This window comes from Cebus imitator, unplaced genomic scaffold (assembly GCF_001604975.1).
Source record: "Cebus imitator isolate Cc_AM_T3 unplaced genomic scaffold, Cebus_imitator-1.0 Scaffold78, whole genome shotgun sequence".
NCBI lineage: Eukaryota > Metazoa > Chordata > Mammalia > Primates > Cebidae > Cebus > Cebus imitator.
In genome coordinates, this window is record NW_016107393.1 from 5,239,108 (window position 1) to 5,262,478 (window position 23,371).

The following is a 23,371-nucleotide window of genomic DNA, read 5'->3' on the forward strand; positions in this document are numbered from 1 at the left end:
CATCTTTCTGAGGGCTATAATATTCCATTTGATATCAGTGCATCACAGGGGGAAGGAGCACAGCGAGTGTCAGTGTAGGTTGGCAGAGGAGGATCTCTTGTACATTCTTACTACTTTACCGTTTCAAAGTACTTTGACTTACAGTCACATTCGATCACTCCAAGGACCTGTGAAGTAGAAATTTTAATTTTAATTTTGCAATTAAAGTTAATTTCAATTTTGAGGCTGGGCATGGTGGTTCGCACCTGTAATCCCAGCACTTTGTGGGGGCTGAGGCAGGAGGATCACTTGAGCCCAGAAGTTTGAGACCAGCCTGGGCAACATAGCAAGACTTGTCTCTACAAATGGTTTCACAGTTAACTGGGCATGGTGGTGCATGTCCGTGGCCCCAGCTTCTCTGGAGGCTGAGGTGGGAGAATTGCTGGAACCCCGGCAGTTGAGGCTGTAGTGAGCCATGATTCCACCACTGCACTCCAGCCTGGGCACAGAACGATACCTTGTTTCAAAAAATAAAATAAAAAAGAGAAAAAAAAATGGATAATTATTGCAGATAATTGTCAGAGGCCATTAGCCAGTAAGTGGCATGAATAAAACTTGAATTCAGGTTCCTTTTAACTATACCATACAATTTGCTAAAGGTCAGATGTATGGTCAGCCATCATACAAGAACTCATCCTCTGATGTGCAGCACCATGCTATGACTTTGGAAAAATAATGGTTTCCTTTGACATTTTTTGAGCTGTCATTAGAAATTAGACAGAATTATAATTTCTAAAGCTCTAGTTTTGATTTTCTTTGAAAACCATTTTTATATACAATGTTTATACAATGACAACAGCTATACAGTCTTTTTAAACTTTAGAGAAAGGGTTATTTGAGTTAGAACATACACATGTTGCTGTTCTATGGAATACAATACACGTTGTGCCTAGAAGATCCCTCTTAGTCGAGGCTAATGTGACAGCCTCGACTGTCACAGTTAAGACACCAAAGTGGTTCACTGAAACAAAAAGTACATTTTAAAAAAAGAAACCAAAGTGGGTGCCTGTCATATTAGCTGAACATTGATTAAGATACAGTCATTGTTGCATGAAGACTTTTTTAAATGAAGTAACCCAAATGTGTGGTTTATTCTAAAGTTGTTTTTCATGCATCTTTAAATCCGAAAACATTGAGACCAAGCAATTTTATCACTTTGGTTTAGTGGCTTTTGAAAAAAATTATGAAACTGTTTTATTATGAAAAGTTTCAAACTTACCTGAATATTAGAGAAAATGGTATAATGAACACCTGTTACCCATCACGCAATTCAGTTTTATTTGGCTATTCTTGTTAATTATGAAAAGCTGCCTGGAGCAAAATGACCAGAATTCTGTGGAACATTTGAAACCATTGAATAGGGAAAAGCTGTTGTGTAAATCTAAGTTCTGTGTTCTGTATTTGCTTCATAATTCTCTGTGGTGTACCCCATCTCAAATTTGACTGCCTTCTTTTCCACAATTGTGACCAGTAATAAAATAAGAAATTCACCCATTATCACTGGCATGTCTGTTTCTCTCTTCAGCAAGTGAGTTCTCTGATTTTGCTGGGTAAACAAGAAGAAGAATCCCAACTTTAGTAGTTTTATTAGTAAAATATGACCCTCTCAGCTTTTTGAAGTGTTCCTTTCTTGCAGTTAATTATGGAGTTTGTAGTAAAAGGATAAGAGTAGATTTATTTTTGCCACAGAGTAGCATCTTGAAGGATGGTACACTGAGATAGGTGTTTATTAAAGTCATGTTATTTTGTGAGTAATTTCATAAGTCTAAGGAAATAGAATATGTGATAATGCTATATTTAAAAGTAAACACCTGGGTGCGGTGGCTCACACCTCTAATCCCAGCACCTGGAAGTCTGAGGCAGGTGGATCGCTTGAGCCCAGGAGTTTGAGACCGCAGCCTGGGCAACATGGTGAAACCTCATCTCTACCAAAAATGTAAAAATTAGCCAGTCTCATAATGGGGTCTCAAAATAAATAAATTAGATTAATTTTTTTTAAAAATCTGAAAGTGAGAGATTTGGTGTATTAATGCTGTGCCTAAGCCAGAATTCCTAGAACATAAATGAAGAGGCATTTGGATTTCTGTAATAATTTTTTGATCTGGTTGATATTTACTTTACAGAAAATTATTTGAAGTAGGTCTAGCCTGAATAGAAGCTAATAATAGACATTTTGTTGAATATGAAAAGAAAATGCACATTGTTCCCTTGCATACAAGACAATGGTTTTCCTGTTGAACATGTGTCTGCTGCTTTGAAGAATATATTCTAATTTTAAAATAATAACAATAATGGAATCTATTTTATATTATCTGATTTACAGGTGATGGTTTTGAGCAGTGTGCTTTCAGTTTTCAAAAGATTCACAAACTTGGGTTCATGGAGCTATATAGAGCAAAGATACCACACAAATCAGAGCAAATTTTAAATTGGGTAATATATTTAACCTTTGGGCTTCCTTTGGAATATTTCTTATAATGGAGTAGCTTCTTAACTAAAAACTACCAGTTTTTCCTAAAATATGTTAGCTATTAGCACTCTGATTTTTTTTTCAAGGTTGAAAACCCGTACGTTGGGCCAGTTACTACACTGTACTAGGATATTCTTTACTATTTAAGAACCAATCATCACAAAATGAAGTGACAGAAAATATTGCACATCTTCACCATTCTGCATGTATTTAGTGTTGACGTAGAGTTAACTGTTAGAATAGACAGAGTGTTTGTGGGGTAGAGGTGGTGATTTAGGAATCTGAAAATTCCTAAATTATGTACTTGTGCAGATAGAAAAATAAAGCACAAAAAGACAACTTCTGGGTTTGATACGTTCTTTAAACAGTGTTTCAGGGAGGATTTATGGTTAATATCTTTGATTATTTTAGTTCTGTCATGAAACCTGCTTTTCCATGTACAGCTCCCAAATTATGTCTTGAAAGAACATTTTTTCAGTCTCACACATGAGCAATTTTTGATACCGGAAAGTTTGGGGGAATTTAGTAATTCTGCAGTGGTAGCACTGTGTTCCATTTTCAAAAATGCAAGACTTATAATTACCTCAACTGTGTGTTGGTCATGATGTGCTGCAGTGAGTGTATTAGAATTTCTCCTGGAATTTACCCTACTTTGAAGTTTAACATTTAGAGAACTTTTTCTTATGGATCTGTTTTTCATGTAATAGCAACATTTTTTTTAAATGAAGTAGTTATTAAAATTTATTTAAGGTTAAAAACCCATTTGGGCTAGTTTTCACACTTGACTAGGATGTTCTTTAGTATTTAAAAGCTAATTGTTACAGGGTAAAATGATGGAAGCTAGTGCACATCTGATGCACTCATTTCCATCAGCTATCTTTGCTACCAACTTGAGTGCTATTGTTAACTGGAAAATAGACCAGAAAATTCAGTTGTGGAACATTCTAATAATTTTGAGATCAGATTTCTTTAAGTTTAAATATATATAATGTTTTGGTGCACTCGAGTTAGGTTGATTTGTTTAACAGGTGGTTATTCAAGAAGTTAGTTTGTCTTAGATTCATTTAGTTTTAACTACTTAAAACTCTTCTTTAGGTTCAAAGTACGGAGGGAGAAGCTCCTCATGTTCCAGCCACTTACCAGCTGGGTCTTACGAAGTCAAAAAGAGGTAAGTGGACCAATATCTGCTAGTTCTCAAGCACATTATCAAGTATTAGTTGATTTGCAAAAGGGGTTTATGTATCAGTATTTGTAGTATTTATGAGTGTAAAAAGATAAAGAACACATGATTCATTATTGTTTGGTTGTAGAAGTTTTTTGTATTTTTTTTGAAGACTTTTGAGCTTATAAACTAATTAGTGTGCTTTTCTGCAATGACTTCATTACACAGTCTTGTGTACTCTAAGTATTTTTCACCTTTGGGCAAGAGCTAGTTGAGAAGTGATCAAAAGAGCAATGGATTAGGACTACCTTTTACATTGTTACGATTGAAAAATATACTGGTATTATCTATCTTTGGTGTTTCATTATATAAATATAGCTCCTAGGTATAACGCATGAATATTCCTCTAGCAAAAACCACCCATTTTTTTTTTAGCAATAGTTAAAGCTAGTTAAATTCAAACTGTGGATCAAAGGTGAGTGGCTGTAGATATTGTTCCTCTCTTAATTATTAATTATTGACCAAAGAACCTTTGAATCCATTCCTTTCACTTTTAACTTGCAACAACAACAAAAAATGTCCGATCTTTGAATTTACTAAGTTTTTGAGCTTTAGAGAAAGGGAAAGAGGAAGAAGTGAAAATGACCACTGAAGGTAGGACTGTTTATTTTTAAAACTTTACACATGCTGAACCACCCGTTTTTTTTTTTTTTTTTTTTTTAAACAAAGATTTTTATGTATGTTCCTAGAATAGGAAATTACATGTCTGTTGCCTCCTGGTCTCTGAAATTACTTCACAGGAGACAATTTGCATATACTTTTTTCTTTTATTGCAGTACGGTATTAAGAAACAAGAGCTTCACTCTCACTAGGTCCCTGCAGATCTGGTTAGACTTAAAATGAACTTTACTGTTTAATTTTTTTCCCCTTGTAAGTTCATAAATGTATGTATGTGCTTCTGAGCCAAGATATCATGGTCATTAAGAAGTTCTTTCTTTAGATGGGTAGACGGGCTACATTGGAAAAAGCAGCTTGCCATGCATTAAAAGAAGGATAAGAAAACAATAAAGTTACTTTAAAGTGTTTTAAGAGCGAGATTCCTGTGGTATGAATGATTGGATATGGTTTATATTCATATCTGGGTTTTTTCCTTTTCTCAGTCAGATTTTTATAAATTAACAGTAAAATGGTTCTTTGTGTTTGTGTGCGTGAGAGGGGAGAGAGAACAACATAGTGTTTTCATCATTTTAAAAAGTAGCCTATATGCTATATAAGTATCTTAGCTTGATCATAACTGCAGAGTTAGAAACACTGGTAATATATTTACTTCAGAAGTTTTGTAAAAATGCAAATAGCATTAGTTATAGGAATTTTGAAATTAAAATTACCTTAATCTCAAATCCAGACCAAGATTTACATAGTGAAGCCCAGAGAGGTTTAGTGACTTAATGAATGTTACAAGGTAGCATTCAGTAAATATGTTGAGAAAAGTCCAACATTTTTCTTATTAAAAAAGACATAGAATATTTACTTTATAGAGAATGGACAGATAGTTGTTTGGTTTCTTTATGATGATACTAGACAAAATTTCCAGATTTTTTTCTCATTTTAATATTTCCTCTAACTTCCTAGTTTTTAATTAGAAATAATATCTTGTATCTTCAGGACAGAGATGTAATCTTTTTTTTAGTTCCACCTTTTTCTGTTGACAACTGTATTTTTGGAAACAGAAATGTCTGACTGAAGAAACTAGATTGTGATTTGTGGTTTATAAAACAGTCTCTCCTGTATTCTGCTTAGTTTCTGAAGTAGCCCTGTGAGATAGATAGAAGAATTATTATCTCATTTTGCAGAGGAGAGAAGCTATTGCTTATGATGATGAAACACAGCAGGAATTTGAACCCAGGCCTCCTCGTTTAACCCATTGCCCGAAACCTGCTCTGAAGCCTAAGCAGTCTACATACATTATGACCTAAACTGTATGTGTACTCAGACAGGGCTTAACAACTATGAGGTGAACTTGGCATAGACTGTAATCTATTACAGATAAAACAGACCTTAGCAGAAAGAACCAGTCAGAGCTGCTCACTCTGGCTCTCATGCGCTCTCAGGCACCTGCCCCTGCCCAGCCAGATAGGCAGTTTCACTTCTAAATCATTTAAATGACTGCGTTTGTTTTAAGGAAATAGGTATCATTGACTCACTTGGCAAACATTACTTATTGTCAGCATATTCTAGGTACTGGGATACAAAGAAGAATCGTTTCTGCCTTCAGAAGACTCACAATCTAGTTTAGAGACATGAAAATACATAATTATAGTGATAACTGCCATAACCTAAGACATTAATCATTTTACAAGTAACATAATGCCTGATCAGTACTGGTAGTAACAGCTTAGTTTCAGTTTCAGTTCAGTTTTACAAGTATTCCAGGTTACCTAGACTTATCAAGGATATGGAATAATTCCTTATATTTCATTTTGCAGTCTTGTTAAAGCCAAAAAAAAATTACAGAAGTATTGTAAATTTTTAATGGGAAAAATTTATGCCGTGGAAACTGAGTCTACAGTGGGATATTTTTCAAACCAAGTAGACTTTAATAGATTTTAGATTTTAATCAGTTATATTATTTGGCTCTTTCTCTGTGTGGTTCATATCTTAAATGAATATGGTTTGGTTTTGGTAAACACACTTTAGTCTTTTGCTTTGAAGTTCTGCAGAACTTTGCTGTCTCTTGAAGCTTCTCCCTTGGTGAATGTAAGAACTGTACAGTCTCTCCCATTGTGGTAGTTGTAGTGTGAATAGAATGTGATCATACTTGTAATGCTTAGTTGGCCTTTTTAGTTACGTGAAACATTTATAGGTTATACTAACCAGGATTAGAATTTCGAGGCAGAAAAATGAGCAGAAATATTCTGTTAAGATTAACAATATTATGTTGTAGTTGAACCTATTTTGTTGAGTTTCATGTAATTGTTATGAAAGAATTATTTCATACCTTACACATTTGCATCATTTAAAACATCAGAGACATTTAAGTATGCTTGCATTTCAGATTATTTAATTTACTGGCCTTAATTGTATTTTTTTAAATTGGAAAGATAATAGAAATCTTTACATACTGTACTCTCCATTTGAACTTCTAAATTTACCTCCTAAATATCTTTACATATTTACATAATGGAAATGGTTTACTTTGGGACTTCTGTTTTTATTAGAGCCATCTTTTACTTCATCCAGTTTTCCTCTAAGGATAAGACATTGATGGGATTTAGAGCTTAATTAACAAATGAATACTGAGAGATTCTGATAGAAGAGCTGATACAGTTTCTGTTTGAATTTGAATTTCCTCCTGTACTTTGACGCTATAATTTTGCATAAGTAATACAAACTTTTCTAAGAAGCAAATATTGTGTATTTTATATCTGCTGGGAATCTCATATCTATAGTAATACTGTTCTCAGTAAAGTCTTATTTAGTAGTTTTTTATAGCCATTTTTTTTTTTATTCATAGATCATCTATTACGTACGGCAAGTCAGCATTCTGATAGCAGTGGTTTTGCCGAAGATTCTACAGACTGCCCATCCCTTAATCATCTTCAGGTAAAATTTTCTGTTCTAATAGACACTACGATTAACTTCCTCATTTTAAGGTTATTTTTCAGTAACTACATATTTTAATACTGAGTCTGTGTAATCTTTATTTTTCAAATGACAGAAAAAAACTCCTGGCATGTAGATGTTATCTAAGCATTTGATTATAAACTTTAGATTTCATTAATTCTTCTCTCTGAATATTTTTTTTAAATCTATTTTTACCCTTAATTTTTGGACTACTAGTAGACAGGTTATTGTGATCATTGATCTGTTTTGTCTGTTTTTTTTTTTTTTTTAAACCATCATTGTGTTTCAGTATTTTACAGTAATTGTTTTGCCTCTTTAATAACTGATATCAATTGTGGACCCATAGCTTACTGAGTGTTATACTAATTTTTATGCTAGGCTGTGTGAGGTGACCCAGAGAACAGGTACATCTTTATCCTTAAGAAGCTTATAGTCTATATGTAGAGTACACAGAATGTACACAAAAAGCATTTGAAACATCTGTAAGCATATTTTAAAGAAAATTGGGATAAGAAAAAGAACACCAAAAGAGCCTTTAGGAACATAGCATTTAAGGGGTAAACAGAAAAGAAGTATATCTAAGGTCACTGAGAAAGAATAATCAAGTGGACAGAAACACTGGGAGATGAAGGAGAAACTTTCAGAAGATAAGGAAGAAAAGATAGGAATGTTGCCCCTTTTTCAAATAAGAATGATAGCTTCAGAGTGAGGGGTCTTTTTGTCTTTTTATAATAACATGGAATGACTTGGGAAAGTTGTTCAGCTAAGGGAAGGAACTATAAGAGAAGAATTGACTCAGAAAAATCTGGGATGAAACTGGAGAGATACCCTGGTCTTGGAGAGGATGTGATTAGGAACCAAGGCTGGAGGGCTTCGCTTTGAAAAAAAGAATGGCTTCCTTTCAGATTGGAGAGAAGGGGGAATGATGGAGAGAGATACAAGGAAGTTAATAGATGTTGGGGCAGAACGTTAGGAAATGTTTGTCCATTTTCGCTGTGAGTCAGTGTGTTGTATTCAAAGGAAAGGGGGAGGTTGTTGGAAAGGGAATTTTAGGAAAACAGTGAAGTTCTGAAATAATCTTTGAGAGAAAGGGGAAGGGGGACTGTGGTTGCTGCTCAGGGGCAATAAAACAATTTTGTTCAGCAGCATGGCCACAACTGTGCTGGAGACATTGAAACTATAGAAGCACCATGTCGGTTTGGTATTTTGTTAATGATTCTTCTTCATCTTTCCACCTGTTTCCTTTTCACAGGTTCAGGAGTCCTTGCAGGCCATGGGGAGTAGTGCTGATAGTTGTGACAGTGAGACAACAGTGACGTCATTTGGTGAAGACCTTGCCACACCGGCAGCACAAGACCAGCCGTATTTTAATGAATCAGAGGAGGAGTCTCTCATCCCTCTTCAGAAGGGAAGAGAGAAGGTGGCAGCAGCAGTTGCTGACAAAAGAAAATCAGGCAGCCAGGATTTCCCTCAGTGCAAGACCATTGAGAATCCAGGAAATAAACAGTCCACCTGTAGTCCAGGGGATCATGTTACTGAAATTACTGAAGTGAAAGAGTGTTTGTTTCCCGCAGAGACGGTAGAGCTACTGAGGGAAGCAAGTGCTGAAAGTGATGTGGATAAAAGCAGTGAATGTGAATTTACTCAGTACATCACACACCATATTCCGAAATCATTGGCTTCTATTGAAGCTAAATGCAGTGATATGAGCTCTGAAAATAAAACGGGGCCTCCCTCTTCTGTGGACAGAGTTAATACAGCTTTGCAAAGAGCTCAAATGAAGGTGTGCAGTCTGTCTAATCAAAGAATAGGGCGTAGCCTGCTAAAATCAAAAGATGTGTTAAAACAAAGGTACTTATTTGCAAAAGCTGGCTATCCTCTCAGAAGGTCTCAGTCTTTACCAACCACCTTATTGAGCCCAGTAAGGGTTGTGTCCTCTGTCAATGTTCGATTATCTCCAGGAAAAGAGACCAGATGCAGCCCACCTTCCTTCACCTATAAGTACACACCTGAAGAGAAGCAGGAATTGGAAAAAGGGGTAATGGAACATGATGGTCAGTCTTTAGTTAAATCGACCATTTTCATCCCTCCATCATCTGTGAAGAAAGAAGAAGCCCCTCAGAATGAGGCATCATGCATGGAGGACTGCCATCATGGAAGGACTCCTACCTGTTCACGGCTTGCTCCACCACCAATGTCTCAGTCCACCTGCTCCCTTCACTCCTTCCACTCTGAGTGGCAAGAAAGGCCCCTGTGTGAGCACACAAGAACTCTGAGCACTCACAGTGTGCCCAACATATCAGGGGTTACCTGTAGTGCCTTCGCTTCCCCTTTTGGGTGTCCTTACTCACATAGACATGCCACCTACCCTTACCGAGTGTGCTCTGTGAATCCTCCTTCAGCCATAGAAATGCAGTTGCGAAGAGTATTACACGATATTAGAAACTCACTGCAGAATCTTTCACAGGTATGGGAAAAAGTAAATCTTTTATTAGTTTTTTTCTTTTATTGCTCTGAGCACTTCTTAATTCACAGAGAACCTAAGACTCATCAGGTGTGAACTACCTCAGCTTTATTTTCTGACATGCCCAAACTTACCTGCATTTCCCCTCCTTTTCTACCTTTCCTCCTGTTTCAAGAGAGAAGCTGTAACTAATTCTGATTGAAGTCGATTTCTCTGCTCATAGTCTCTCTCCTTTCCTAGAGGAGAGATTTTGTTCATTAGTTATCCTCCCATTTTTAGTCTGTCATCCATTGTCTTTGTTTTAGTCTACAATCTTGGTCAAGTTGTTTCTATTATTAAGAAATCTTCCCTCTCAAAGTACTTTCTCTATTTTTCTCTGCTGTTTGAACATGTTGACTACCGTTTCCTTTTCTAAGTTTTCTCCCTGTTGGCTTCTGTGGGACCACGTTCTCCTGGTTCTGCTCGTAGCTCTCTGACTAAGCTTTTCCCTTCACCTACTGACCCCCGATGCTGTGCACAGAGTTAGTCTGCTTCCACTGGACTCAAAGACTGGAACTACTCCAGACCAGAAAAAAAAATCAGGTAAAGTGTGAATTTGATTTAAAACGCTCTGTGTGTCTTGTCACTTTTAAAGTCACCATTCTCATATTTGTTAGTGGACTGGAAATAATTTTTTTTAAAAATCTTTGAAAATAAGTGAGTTGTCTTCAGTTTTGCCTTTTACATTTTCTTGAAAATTCTCTCTGAACACATCATATTTAGACAATTGGGGGACTGAAGAAAATAGCAATGTAATATAGTCATGGGAGCATTCAACAAGGAGTCAGGAGGCCTAGAGTGAATGTAATAGATCTCCTACCATCACGACATGGTAGACAGGAGCCACTTGGAAAGTAAAAATCAAAGGTGTAACTTCTCAAGTTATAGTGAGATACACCTTCTCTTAACTGTAGGTTTTATCCTCATGACAGTTGTCCCCAAACAGTTTTCTGTTTAACCAGAATGTGGGTGTTTCTTGTTCCTCCTTAGAAAATGTTGTTCTGTCTGTGACAGAGATGTTTAACCTTGCAGCTATAATTATGTCAAGCGGGGGATTTCCAGGGCCCTGTCCACCTGCACCCTCGTGGTACATCTTTCTTTCTAGACCACCTTGTTCTTCTGCTTCAGCTGTGGTCTCTTTCTCCTGGATGTCCCAGCAATAACTCAGCTAGTAAATCTCCCCATGCCCACCCACCTCACACTAGAAGACAGAAGCTTTCTGTGATGTGGTCTCTGACATGTCCAGCCTCATTTTTTAGCTGTGTGTTCCACCCATCCTGGAGAACTATGCACAGGGCTCTAAACAGTGGTGTTTTCTTAGGTATCTGCACATGCTGTCTTTTATTTTGTTTTGTTTTGTTTTAAATAAAAAGATGAAGTTTCTGTTTGTCACCCACATGAAGTGCTGGAGACAGTGGTGTGATCACAGCTCCCTACAGCCTTGAGCTCATGGGCTTAAGTGATCCTCTTGCATTGGCGTCCCAAAGTGCTGAGACTACAAGCCACCCCCCCCACTTTTTTTTTTTTTTAAACCTGAATCACCCTGCCTTTGCTTTCCTTTGAATAATCAAGCCCTACTTACTGTTAAGGCTCAGTTCAAGTAGTGTCACCACTTTTGGAAAGTTCATGTAATCTGAATTTTTGTGTGTCCATCATAGCACTCCTTCTACAGTATTATAATTTTTTAAAAGTTCCCTTTATTTTTCCTTACACTGTGAGGACACCTGAAGGCTGGAGTACCTTTTATGTTTTTATCTTACTGCTTAAAATAGTAGGATATAGGAAGTGCTCAGATGTCTAAGAAAGGCGATGATGATTGCATGCTACTCTTTCCAGCAGACTTAATAGTCACTGTAATCTCATGATGATATTTGCAAGGGCTTCTACATTTTTGAATTTTGATTTTTTTTAAATCCAGGTAAGAGGGAAGCCCTGAAAGAAATAGATCTGAACTATGTATGTTCCTTCGCCTCCTCCTCCCACATAGATTGGCTTACACTTGGAACTGCTAGCAGTAGTAGATGTCATTGAGGACTGATTTCTTTTTTCCTGCTTACAATATGAAGGATTTTTGGATCCTTGCGCCTTAAAGAAAAAAATATGTATGCCCCAAATTCTGCATTTTTAACCTCTTAAGTAATTTGGAAGTAGCCACTTTAACATTGATTTTAATCCTACTTTTACTTTTTTTAAGTACCCTATTATGAGAGGACCTGATCTTGCTGCTGCTCCATATAGTACTCAGAAATCATCTGTTCTACCTCTTTATGAAGTAAGTTCTTACTTACATCTTTGTTTTCTAAAATAATTTGTAGAATTTAGAAGTGTAATTTTCTTCTATTACATTCTAGAATACTTTTCAGGAGCTCCAGGTAATGAGGCGGAGCCTGAATTTGTTTAGAACACAAATGATGGATTTAGAATTGGCAATGCTGCGTCAGCAAAGCATGGTTTATCATCATATGACTGATGAGGAAAGGTAAAAGTTCATTTTGTCTTAGCACAGCTCAAAAAGCTTTTCATTCAAAGTCTTTTCAACTTATGTTTTTTGAAATTAGGTTTTGATTCTACTGCTGTATCTGTTTTGTGAACCAGTGTAGATAAAATTAGTCATACATAGTGTTTTACTAAGTAAACTTGTGTGCCTTCAGTATCCTCAGGGTCCTGTGTTTGAGGTATTTGTGAGAGGATAAGGGAAGAAAGACCGATGTCCTTGTGGGTACACCTATTGTAGTTGATGTTGTACTAATTTACAGAACCTGAGATGTCAGCACCTTCTGTTAGCATATAGCAGTTGTTGAAAGATTTGTGATTAGGAATCTCCCAACTGCGTTTTTCAAACTTTGTGCCCTTCACCATACCAATAGGTTTGAAGTTGATCAGCTCCAGGGCTTGAGAAATTCCGTCCGAATGGAACTTCAGGACCTGGAACTGCAGCTGGAGGAGCGCCTGCTGGGCCTGGAGGAGCAGCTTCGTGCTGTGCACATGCCTTCACCCTTCCGCTCCTCCGCACTCCTGGTACGCTACCTGGAGGGTGGTCAGAGTTTTCACCCAAGGTTTATTTATAATGTTCCAATAATTTAGGACATGTGCCTTCATTTCAAGTCATTTATTTTAATGGTATTAAAAGCATGCATACTCTTTAAGGAGCTTTCCCACATATCGGTTGATTGTACAATTTACAATTTGTAATAATTGTCATAAATAGTATGTTTAGAAATATGGAGAAGTTTTAATGATAAATTTTAATAATTGGAAAAAATAAGGGTTAATACAAAAGTTGAGGGTTTCTAAAGGAAAAATGACAGTGAATTAAAATATGACTAATGTAAATTTTACTAGCTGCATGTAACTGCAGAGAACTCAAATACATATTTTACTCATTTTTTTCTTTCTTACCATTAAATAAATATGTGTTTAAACTTTTTCTTTATTTTGTATTCTTTTCCATTTGTTTTTCAAGGAATCAAGTGGTACATAAATATTTTCTTATATATGTATCGATAGATATATATTTTCCTATATATGTAGATAGATCTATATATCCAAAAGAATAAAAAGAAACACTTTTTGTACCACTTTTTATACTTCTAATGTTTCTTTCCATGACATTTGAACTTCAACAGTTGCATTTTTATTTTTGAGAATATCTTTGAAGTTGTAGAATATATTGCTTTAAGATGCTGAAACAGTGAATTAGAATAATTCACAGTGTATTTGATGTTGTTAAAATGAAAAAGATGAATATGCACACATACACTTATGTGTGTATGTACTACAAATGAAGTAGGGTAAACCTGTGTATACACACACATGTATGTATAGCATAGAATAAGAATATCTGTATTGCTAATGAATGTACTTTTCAACATGGTTTTCATCTATCATTCTGAGAAGTGTGTGTTGGTGATAGTGGAGAACTAGAACATCCTCTGTGCATATTGTATCAGTTTTAACTCACAATAATGTATTTTATGGGATCTGTGACACTTGAGGTAACTTACCTTTGTGACATGAAGGGATGCTTCAGGCAATAATTAGTCAATTAATTTTATTATGAAACTCTTGCAATTTGAAAAAATATATATGTACATTATAAATATATATGTGTGTGTATATATATATGTGTGTGTGTGTATATATATATGTTTTTCTTACCTTTTCAGGGAATGTGTGGCAGTAGAAGCGCTGATAACTTGTCATGCCCTTCTCCATCGAATATAATGGAACCAGTAAGCTTCTTTCCTTTTAAATCACTGGGGAAGGGAATAATACAACATTTCATAGACACATAGTTTCCCTAATTTAGATGAAATGTATGTGTGTTTTAAATACATAATTTGATAAATTATAGTTGATTGGAAGTGAGTTTGGCACTCTTGAAAGTCCACTGTGTCTTAAGCCACTAGAAAGCCATCTTATTTGAAATAGTGATTTATCTTTCTGAGGTAATGGACCATAAAAAGCATGTACAGTGCCTCGTGCCCATAATCCCAGCACTTTATTTAGGTGGCCGGGGTGGGAGGATTGCTTCAAACCAGGAGTTTGAGACCAGCCTAGTAAACAAAGTGAGACCCTTTCTCTGTAAAAATTAGCCGTGCATGGTGATGTGTGCCTGTAGTCCCAGGTACTCAGAAGACCAAGGTGGGAGGATCACTTGAGCCCAGGAGCTAAAGTCTATAGTGAGCTCTGATTGTGCCACTGCACTCCAGCCTGGGTGACAGAGCAAGACCCTGTCTTTAAAAAAATTCGATTTTTAATTTACACTTCAGGATAAATGTGCTTTTGTGGTATGATCCTGGGTTCTTTAGGTAGCTAGAACTGTAATATGACTAAGTTTTTAACAGAAACTGACTTTTATTATGTGTTAGACAGACTGGTTCATTTGGAGGCAAAAGCACTATGAGTAGCTATTTTTCACTTGTTACTCTTCCTTACAAGTGATTTGGATGCCTTGGTGGAACAAGTAAAATTTCATCCTACTGTGCATTCTGGTTACCGGTTTTGTTGCTTGATCTCAGTAGGAACTTAAATTTCACTTACTGTTTTTACAAATTTGAGTAGTTACTAAGTTAATGGAATAGGTTTATGTCTTTACAAATTATGTGATTTTTGGCAGTAGTAACAACTACAGGACTTTAACTTTCTTTTTAGATAGCAATCTTAATTTCAAGAGAGAAAAATAACATTTTTTTATAAACTCCAGGTCACTGAATTGATACAGGAACAGTCATACCTGAAGTCTGAATTGGGCCTAGGACTTGGAGAAATGGGATTTGAAATTCCTCCTGGAGAAAGCTCAGAATCTGTTTTTTCCCAAGCAACATCGGAATCGTCTTCTGTATGTTCTGGTCCCTCTCACGCTAATAAAAAAACTGGAGTACCTTCTACTGCCTCAGTGGGCAAACCGAAAACCCCATTAGTGGCGAGGAAGAAAGTGTTCCGAGCATCGGTGGCTCTAACGCCAACGGCTCCTTCTAGAACAGGCTCTATACAGACTCCTCCAGATTTGGAAAGTTCTGAGGAAGTTGATGCAGCTGAAGAAGCCCCAGAGGTTATAGGACCTAAAACTGAAGTGGAAGAAGGGCATGGAAAACTCCCAGTAATGCCAGCTGCTGAGGACATGCATAAAAATGTGGAGCAAGATGAGTTGCAGCAAGTCATACGGGAGGTGGGTAGAATCTGTGTTTAATTCATTTATTTGGAGATATGTGTTAGAGGAGATTTTGATTGACTATTATAGGATGTTCTGTTGAGTCACTGTATTCAGTAATTTTCACAGAGCTTTTAAATTAACTTTCCTATTGATCCAGTTTGTGTCTGTTAAGATACATTTGGTAATGGCATTTCTGCAAATTTCATACTCTAGTGTGAAATAATTACAATTCTCTGTGTTCACTGTGGTGATAAAGATGTATGTGGGACTCAAACATAAGACATACCCTTTGGACCTCTTGTTTCCACATCTACAAAAGGAATTACAGTTTAGGTTTCTTCGAGAACTAAAAGCTACATTTTAATAGCTGGGCACGGTGGTATATGCCTGTAATCCCAGCTACTTGTGAGGCTGGGGCAGGAGAATCATTTGAACCCAGGAGGAGGCAGAGGTTGCAGTGAGCCAAGATTGCACGATTGCAGTGGTCCAGACTGGGTGACAGAGCAAGACTCTGTCTCAGAAAAAAAAATAAAAATAAATATATATATATATATAATATATATAACATATATATTATATATATATATATATGCTTTTATATATATGCTTTTTATAATTTCAATTGATATGAGAAAATGATTGTGATATTAGTAAGTATAAATAATTTGATTGATTTGGTGTGGTGTTTTTGGCTCAAAAATCATAATATGCTAAGAAAAGAGGGTTTGCCCTAGGTGATAGCAGCATAAGAACTTGAAGCATTACCGTAGTTCTGGATGACCAAAAGAACTGCAAAAAAATATTACACATGAAGGTTAGTAGTGAAAGGTCAAAGGTTGAGTAAATTAGTAAAATAAATGTTTTCAGCACTGAGATCAGGTAATAGGAAGGAATAGAATATATAATTTTAAAAGCTCCCTTTTAAACAGCTCAGTGCAGTTATCTGTGTTTACCTAATATTATTCTGTGGATTAAATTGTACATAAGGCAATGTGAAATTTGTAGTATACACAGTTTTCTAATATTTCAATCATGTTGAAACAAATCACATTTTCAAAACAAGTATTACAGCAGAAGACTTCATGTCTGTAATTTATTTTCATGATATGACTCTACCAACTAAAAGTTTAAAGTTCTTAATTCTTTAAATTTATTTTTCCTACAAATGTAATCATTTTTGTATGTTGGTTGTGGCTGCCTAATGTTTAGCAAACTCAGCATTCACCCTACTCAGGAAGCAGGTTTTAAGGTAACTTTTTTTAAATTCTAGAAATGTGATGTTTTTGTTCCCCTTAGCTTGCTTTGGTACAAAAATTTTCTTTGAAAACTTTATGTGCTCTTTTAGCACAAATACTACATTCAATGCACACTTGAATCCTCATATTTAAAGTTTTAATGGCCTGATATGTCCTGTAGGTGATTTCCTAAGAATAAAAGTGTTCATTTTACACTAGAATGTTGATTCTTTAGCTTATAAAACATAGCATAGAGAAAATTTGGTTATTCCCATTAGGCTGCCTTGTTCCTAGAGAATTACGTAATCATTTAAAAGAACCTCTCATTAAATATGAAAGATTTTATAATTTGCAGACATTTAAACTAACATGCAAGGCAAATGTTCAAAGAATTTTTCAGAATTTGTTATTTAAACCGTTAATTAGAAACTACTTAGTTCTAAATTTAGCATAGGCTTAAGTAAGTTGGGTTCAACATTTATTCTCTTACTGTCTACAAAGGACTTACCAAGCAAAATATGTGTAGATCAAACAAGGCATAAGAGGAGTATTGTTGTACTTAAGAAAGCAAATTATTTTGAAGTACTTTAAAAGCACATTTAATAAATTAGTTTAATGCCAGTTATAATTTAAAAAATAGTTTATGTTAATATTATCTTAGTTACAATGCTTTTCTGTTTGTTTATAAAGTATTTAAAATTCAGGTTGGTTTTTATTCCAGTCATTCAAATTGGTAACCTTTTTACCTAACTACATATTGTACTAAATTCCAATTTTTTAAAATCTTGGTGTACAGCTACCAAGAAAATTAAATTAGATTCTGTCTTCCTAGCAGTTCTGAGCCCCTAATCCCATTAACAAAGCCACCATTCAGGAAGGCAGGATTTAATCTTGGGTTGAACAGTTTTTGCAGGTGAGGATTAAGCATGTTTGGCAGGCACTTTGAGGAAAGTTTTCTTACTGCATTCATGGATGCATGAAAACAGTGGTATCTGTCAGGCCTTTGTTTCTTTCATTGTACCATTAAGTGAGGTTTTTAAGAAAAATGTTTTCATCATTTATAATGTGTTAATACAGTAGAATTCCTTTTTTTGAAGGACAACATTGAACGTGTTTTCAGACAAATATTTAACATGCTCATTAAATAGCTAAATTTTTGTCATATTGAAGATATTTCTTTTCTGCATGTGCATTGTATCGTAGTAGGAAAAAAGTACATATTGTCTTAAAATTTGCCCAAGTCATCTGTGATGTATGTTATAGTGGCCTGAAACTGTTTGCAGTTGCTTTAAAAATGTATAAATGTGTGTAAATAAAAGGATTACTTCATAGAATAAATGAATATATGCCCACAGAAGCAAACAAAAATTATGTGTCAAAGAGTAAACATAGATTGCTTTGTGTTTAGCGAGTTCTTTTGTTAATTGGAGTTTATAGACTTGGTTCATGCCTTTTGGGATCTTTACCACAGAACATCTGAGATGTTTTACCCATGTAAATATATTTTGGTAAATATATAGCTTACTCATGTGTTCTTACAGAAGCTTCTTTTAGGGATCATTTGTAATAGCTGCCACTTATGAGGCACTCAGTAGAGCACAATAAGTGGATGTGTTGCCCCATACTTCAGACTTGAATTCAGTCTTTTTGTTTTATCAGTGAGTATGCCTTTCTCAATCTCAGGTAGTCTGTATTTAGCCTACTTTTTTTTTTTGAAATTGTGCTTATAAAGGTAATTTTACAATCCATTCCAGGGGAGTTTTCTCACTTCGAATCCTTCCAGCCTCTCCGTAGCATGGGAGACGTTAGAACTAAATTACTGTCCATACATGTTTTCCTTCAATAAATTATTAAATATATTGTGTTATTTTCAGGGCTATTCTATCTATAGCCTGCTTTTGTTTTTCTGCTTTCTCTTCCTTTTTGTGTCTCGTATTGTCTCTTGCTCTTGTGTTTTCTCACTCTGTCATCAATTCATTCAGACACTTACTGCGTCTTTACTGTATGCTGAGATACACTGATAAATGAGACCTGATCCGCTCACTGAAGGAGCTCACAGTACACCTTCCATCTGACCTCACCATTCCTATTCTTATTCCCTTCCGCTCTCTAGAGGGAACTGTGTTGGCAGTTAAGGCTCCATTATGTGCCCCTCTCATTTGAGACCAACTTCTTGCTACAGAAGAAGAAGTAGCAAGATAGTGGACTGTCTCCACTGTCATCTGAAATTGTTCTTTCCTTTTTGTGACATACCACGTAAAAGCTGCCATTCTCTGGGAATTCTATCCCATACTAGTTTCTCATTTATCAATTTTTTTTTCTGTTTTTATGCCATTAATGAATTAATAAATTAGTTTTCCTTAATATTTTATGAAACTGGCTGGGTGCGGTGGCCCACACCTGTAATCCCAACACTTTGGGAGGTTGAAGCGGGCAGATCAACTGAGGTCAGGAGTTCAAGACCCACCTGGCCAACATGGCGAAACCCTGTCTCTGCTAAAAATACAAAAATTAGCCGGGTATGGTGGTAATCACAGCCACTCGGGAGGCTGAGGCAGGAGAATTGCCTGAACCTGGGAGGCAGAGGTTGCAGTGAGCTGAGATTGTGCCATTGCATTTCAGTCTGGGTGACAGAAGGAGACTCTGTCTCAAAAAAATTAATAAATAAATATTTTATGAAACAGTGTTCATTTTGTGTCCATTGAAATTATGACATGCTTGATAGTAGAGCACTTTACTCCAGTAATGTCTGTACTCCCAAAAAAGGTTGGCACACATTTTTGGTTTGTCAAGAATACATGTTGGCTAATTTGTTTTTTTAATGATGAAGAATAATGAGATGTAGTAAGATGGCCATATTGCATTGGTAGCAGGACTGGAAAGACTATACTCATTGTTTTGTGCATATGGATTTGCAGTGGTTCTAATTCAGTATATTTTATTTGTTTTTATATATTGTGACTAAGATTCTGGTTTTTATAATACTTGTATCTAACCCATACTTGTTTGAAAAGTAAATCTGAAGTGCCATGTGCTTCAAAAATCTTTTGATGTTTGAAGTTTAGAAATACTGATAAAAGGTAAAGTGAAAAGCTTATATTATTTAAATATATTCTAGTACAGATGGTTGGTTGGTAGCTAATGTGTGTTTTGTTTCTTTGAATAACTATGTATAACTATGTATTGTGTACCAATCTTGCATGATGGACAAATACAGCGCCATTTTTGGAAAGATTTCAGTTAAGATGTGTTTGAGATGTACTTAGGAACATTTTAGGAAATAATTTGGCTGACAGGAAACTGGAAATGTAAAATTTTTAAAAGCTTGTTGAGAGTATCTCGAATGCTTATTTGGAAACACATAATCATTTTATTTCAGGAAATACACATTTATAGCTTCCACAAAGGGCTATTTAAAAGTGATGCCTTGTCATTAGAGAGAAAAGGTAGAGATAGGCATATCTATGTAAGTGTTTAGACATCATCTGGAAAAGAAAATCCTGATGGAATTATCTTTGCCTTTTCCAACAATAAAATGAGATGTATATCCTCATAACCTATGTGTATATGGTAAACAAAAGCTGGAGACAGGTGGCAATCATACCATGTAACTAAAGAAAAAGTTACTTTTTAGAGTATGGTTGTTTTGAGGATATTTTTCATGTTTTAAAATAAATTTTACTAAATAATTTCTTTTTCCCATTTAAAATGTATGTATTACATTAGAACAATATATACTGTCTTTAGATACTTTGCTGTCAGTTGGTATAAACAGGTAGTATACCTGTATGTTATTTTTCCTCTAAAGGATTTTCTCAGCAATGAGAAGACTTGTGTATCTGCTGATTACCTTACAAAGGTAGACAATACTAAAAGCATTTAAGAAGTCCTTCCAGATTATCTTTTTGACGTGAAGTAAAGTCTTTATTTACTACAAGTTTTTTAATTTATGAAATAACATTTTCTAATATCCTCACCTTATGAATTGTGATATTGGTAATCTAGTTAGCTGAATAATTCTAGACCAGCCCTCAGAGTCTGATCTGGTCTGGAGGATAGATGGACTCAATTCCCCACTTTCTCTCTGTATTACAGGGAGATTCACATGAAGGTGAAATTAAGAAATTGAATGCTATTTGTTTTTTTTTTTTTAAAAAAAAAAAAACAGGAAAAAATGGATTACATTCATGTTGGTAAATTTTTATTTATTGTTTTTCCAATCTAGATTAAAGAGTCTATCGTTGGGGAAATCAGACGGGAAATCGTAAGTGGACTTTTGGCAGCAGTATCTTCAAGTAAAGCATCTAATTCTAAGCAAGATAATCGTTAAACAGAAATTATAGGTAAATTTTTCTGAATTTCTTCGTTGAGCTAATGTAAATTAGTAATTGGTATTTTATTCTTTGTTTTGTTAGTATGCAGGTCTGGCTCTCTAGTTAAATTTTGAGTTTTAGAAAGTATGTAATATGTTATTTTACAGTGTGAAAACTTCACCCAAGCCTATTTGAACTATAAGTCAAATCCCTTAATACAATTCTTCAAGAATTGCTTATATTGGGTCATTTTACTAAAATTTCATTATAGTAACAAATCCTGGAATTGAACCTTCAAACCTGAACATTATTTTGATTTTAATAGTATTTCAAATGTACAGTTTTAAAGAACAAGATTTTGTGAATTAATCACAATGTCTAAGTATCTTTCCTAATTATTTTTATCTTTTAAAGAAACATATCCCATAGATTTATTTCTAATAATTATTTATTTCAAAAAACTGTCTTACGTTTCTTACTTAGTAAAATGAATTACTTTCATTTTATCTCATAGCTCTAATTACATTAAAAAAATTTTTTTATAGAGATGAGGTCTTGCTATGCTGCCCATGCTAGTCTTGAACTCCAAGCCTCAAGTGATCCCGCCTGCTTTAGCTCCAATTTCATTTTATATAATATATATAAATAATAATTCTTGGTGAATGCAAAAAGAAATAATACAGTTGAGCAGAATAATACTTTTAATAGAACTAAAATACTCATTGAATAAAACATGAGAAACAAATGTACTTTGAAAGGTATAATATACAATTTTAGGTATAGGAAATTGGAAAGTATTTTAATAAATTATGTCATAAAGCAATTAATAGGAATTAACTTTTTAAAGCCACAGATAAAAGAATTAACTCAGGAAGATGCATCGAGGTTACAGAATAATCATGTTTGTATGCATATATATTTGCATAAAATTCTCATCCCCCTTTAAAGACGCTTTTAATAAGAGTATTTGAAAGAGCTTTAAAGTTGACTTCTCTTTTCTTTTTTAAGGTTGGCATGGATCCTATTAGCTGTGTAATACTGGAGTTACCAATGATAGGCACTGGTGGAGGTGTTACTTGTGCTTTAGAAGATACTTGCTGCTGAACTGGGCTACTGTATACAGTGTACAATGTGTATTTCTTCAAGTGTATCTTTTAAAAAAACATACATAGAAACTTAGGCACTTTGCTATTTCTTTTCTAAACTATCAAAAACTGTAGCAGTTTGAAAAGGCTAATATTTATTTGTATGTCAATATTTTTCATTTGATTCCCTATTAGAATTAATTATAAAACTTGAAGACTTCCAGACTTATCCAACTTATAAATAACATATTTCTTCATACTAGCTTCTTAAAACACTGACCTCTATGAGGTATTTACTGTGCAATAACTGATTCATTTTTTGAGAGCTTGAAGCAACCAATTTTTCCCTCCACTGCTGTTACTTAATGTCACTACCAAGAAGAAAAACTGTTCTGTTGTTAAAAAAAAAAAAAAAATTGCTCTTAATTCTTAAAGAGGTTACTAATAGCAGTAGGATAGAATTATATGAGGTTACTTGCAACTACTTAATGTTCTTACACTGTAAGCCTTGTTGCTTTACTCAAGACAAATGTAATTTTATCATTTCTTATGTAGTATTTTTCTTTCCGAAATGTGCCTTATGTTAAACACTATGTACTTTCAGTTTTTGCATTGTCCAGACTTCTTTATTATATGGAGATGTTTCTTCTTCTGTCTTTTAGACTAAATAGTAGAGTATCATCCAAATAATGGAACCCATGACTTGAATGAATAGAAATGAATAAGCTGGTGTTTGTTTTTTCAAAATGGAAGTAATTTAGATTTGTTCTCTTCCATACATAAAATGATTTTAGTTCAGTTTTAACCAGTGAAAGCTATCTGTTTTTATGGAAAAAAAAAAGGAAAATGTTTTCCTATTCGGTTTTATATGTGTTAAATAAATGTGTAAAGTAACCACCAAATGTTATTAGAATTATTCGTCTAGCATTTATAATTTTTCAACTCCTATTGTGTTTCTTTGTGTGTGATATATTAATCAAAAGTGGTTGAGTTGTTAACAGTGTTCTTTGAAAGAATCTAAAAGGCTTGTAAATGTTTGAAATATCACACAAAGGCTGATTTCTTTAAAAAAAAATTAAAACAATAAAGTATTTATTTTGCCTAAAATGTTTTTAGTGGTTTCTTAAACTGCAACATGAAAATTTTGAATTAGATTTGATAGGTAATAAATGAGGTCCAAAAGAATTGCACCTTATAACCCAATAGGGTGATACTGTCTTTTCCTAGGGAAGTGTCTATGATGCTTTAAAAGATGCAGTTTAGGAGTAGACCACCCTGGAAAGA

At 34.8% G+C, this 23,371-nt stretch overlaps 1 protein-coding gene across 3 annotated transcripts in view; it reads left to right on the plus strand.

Annotated features, from left to right (window-relative positions):
* ITPRID2 (ITPR interacting domain containing 2) overlaps nt 1–22,917 on the plus strand; it is a 37,421-nt gene extending 14,504 nt beyond the window's left edge. The window contains exons 9-18 of one of the 3 annotated variants that reach the window (XM_017532756.2): nt 3,605–3,677; nt 7,186–7,274; nt 8,548–9,762; nt 11,993–12,070; nt 12,150–12,277; nt 12,666–12,816; nt 13,965–14,030; nt 15,005–15,469; nt 20,915–21,032; nt 22,011–22,917. In XM_017532756.2, coding sequence (XP_017388245.1) covers nt 3,605–3,677; nt 7,186–7,274; nt 8,548–9,762; nt 11,993–12,070; nt 12,150–12,277; nt 12,666–12,816; nt 13,965–14,030; nt 15,005–15,469; nt 20,915–21,019 — 2,370 coding nt within the window. In that variant the 3' untranslated portion in view covers nt 21,020–21,032; nt 22,011–22,917. The remainder of the gene's footprint in view (nt 1–3,604; nt 3,678–7,185; nt 7,275–8,547; nt 9,763–11,992; nt 12,071–12,149; nt 12,278–12,665; nt 12,817–13,964; nt 14,031–15,004; nt 15,470–20,914; nt 21,033–22,010) is intronic. The other 2 variants (XM_037740051.1, XM_017532757.2) reach the window with 2 other exon arrangements.
* The last annotated feature ends 454 nt before the right edge of the window (nt 22,918–23,371 follow it).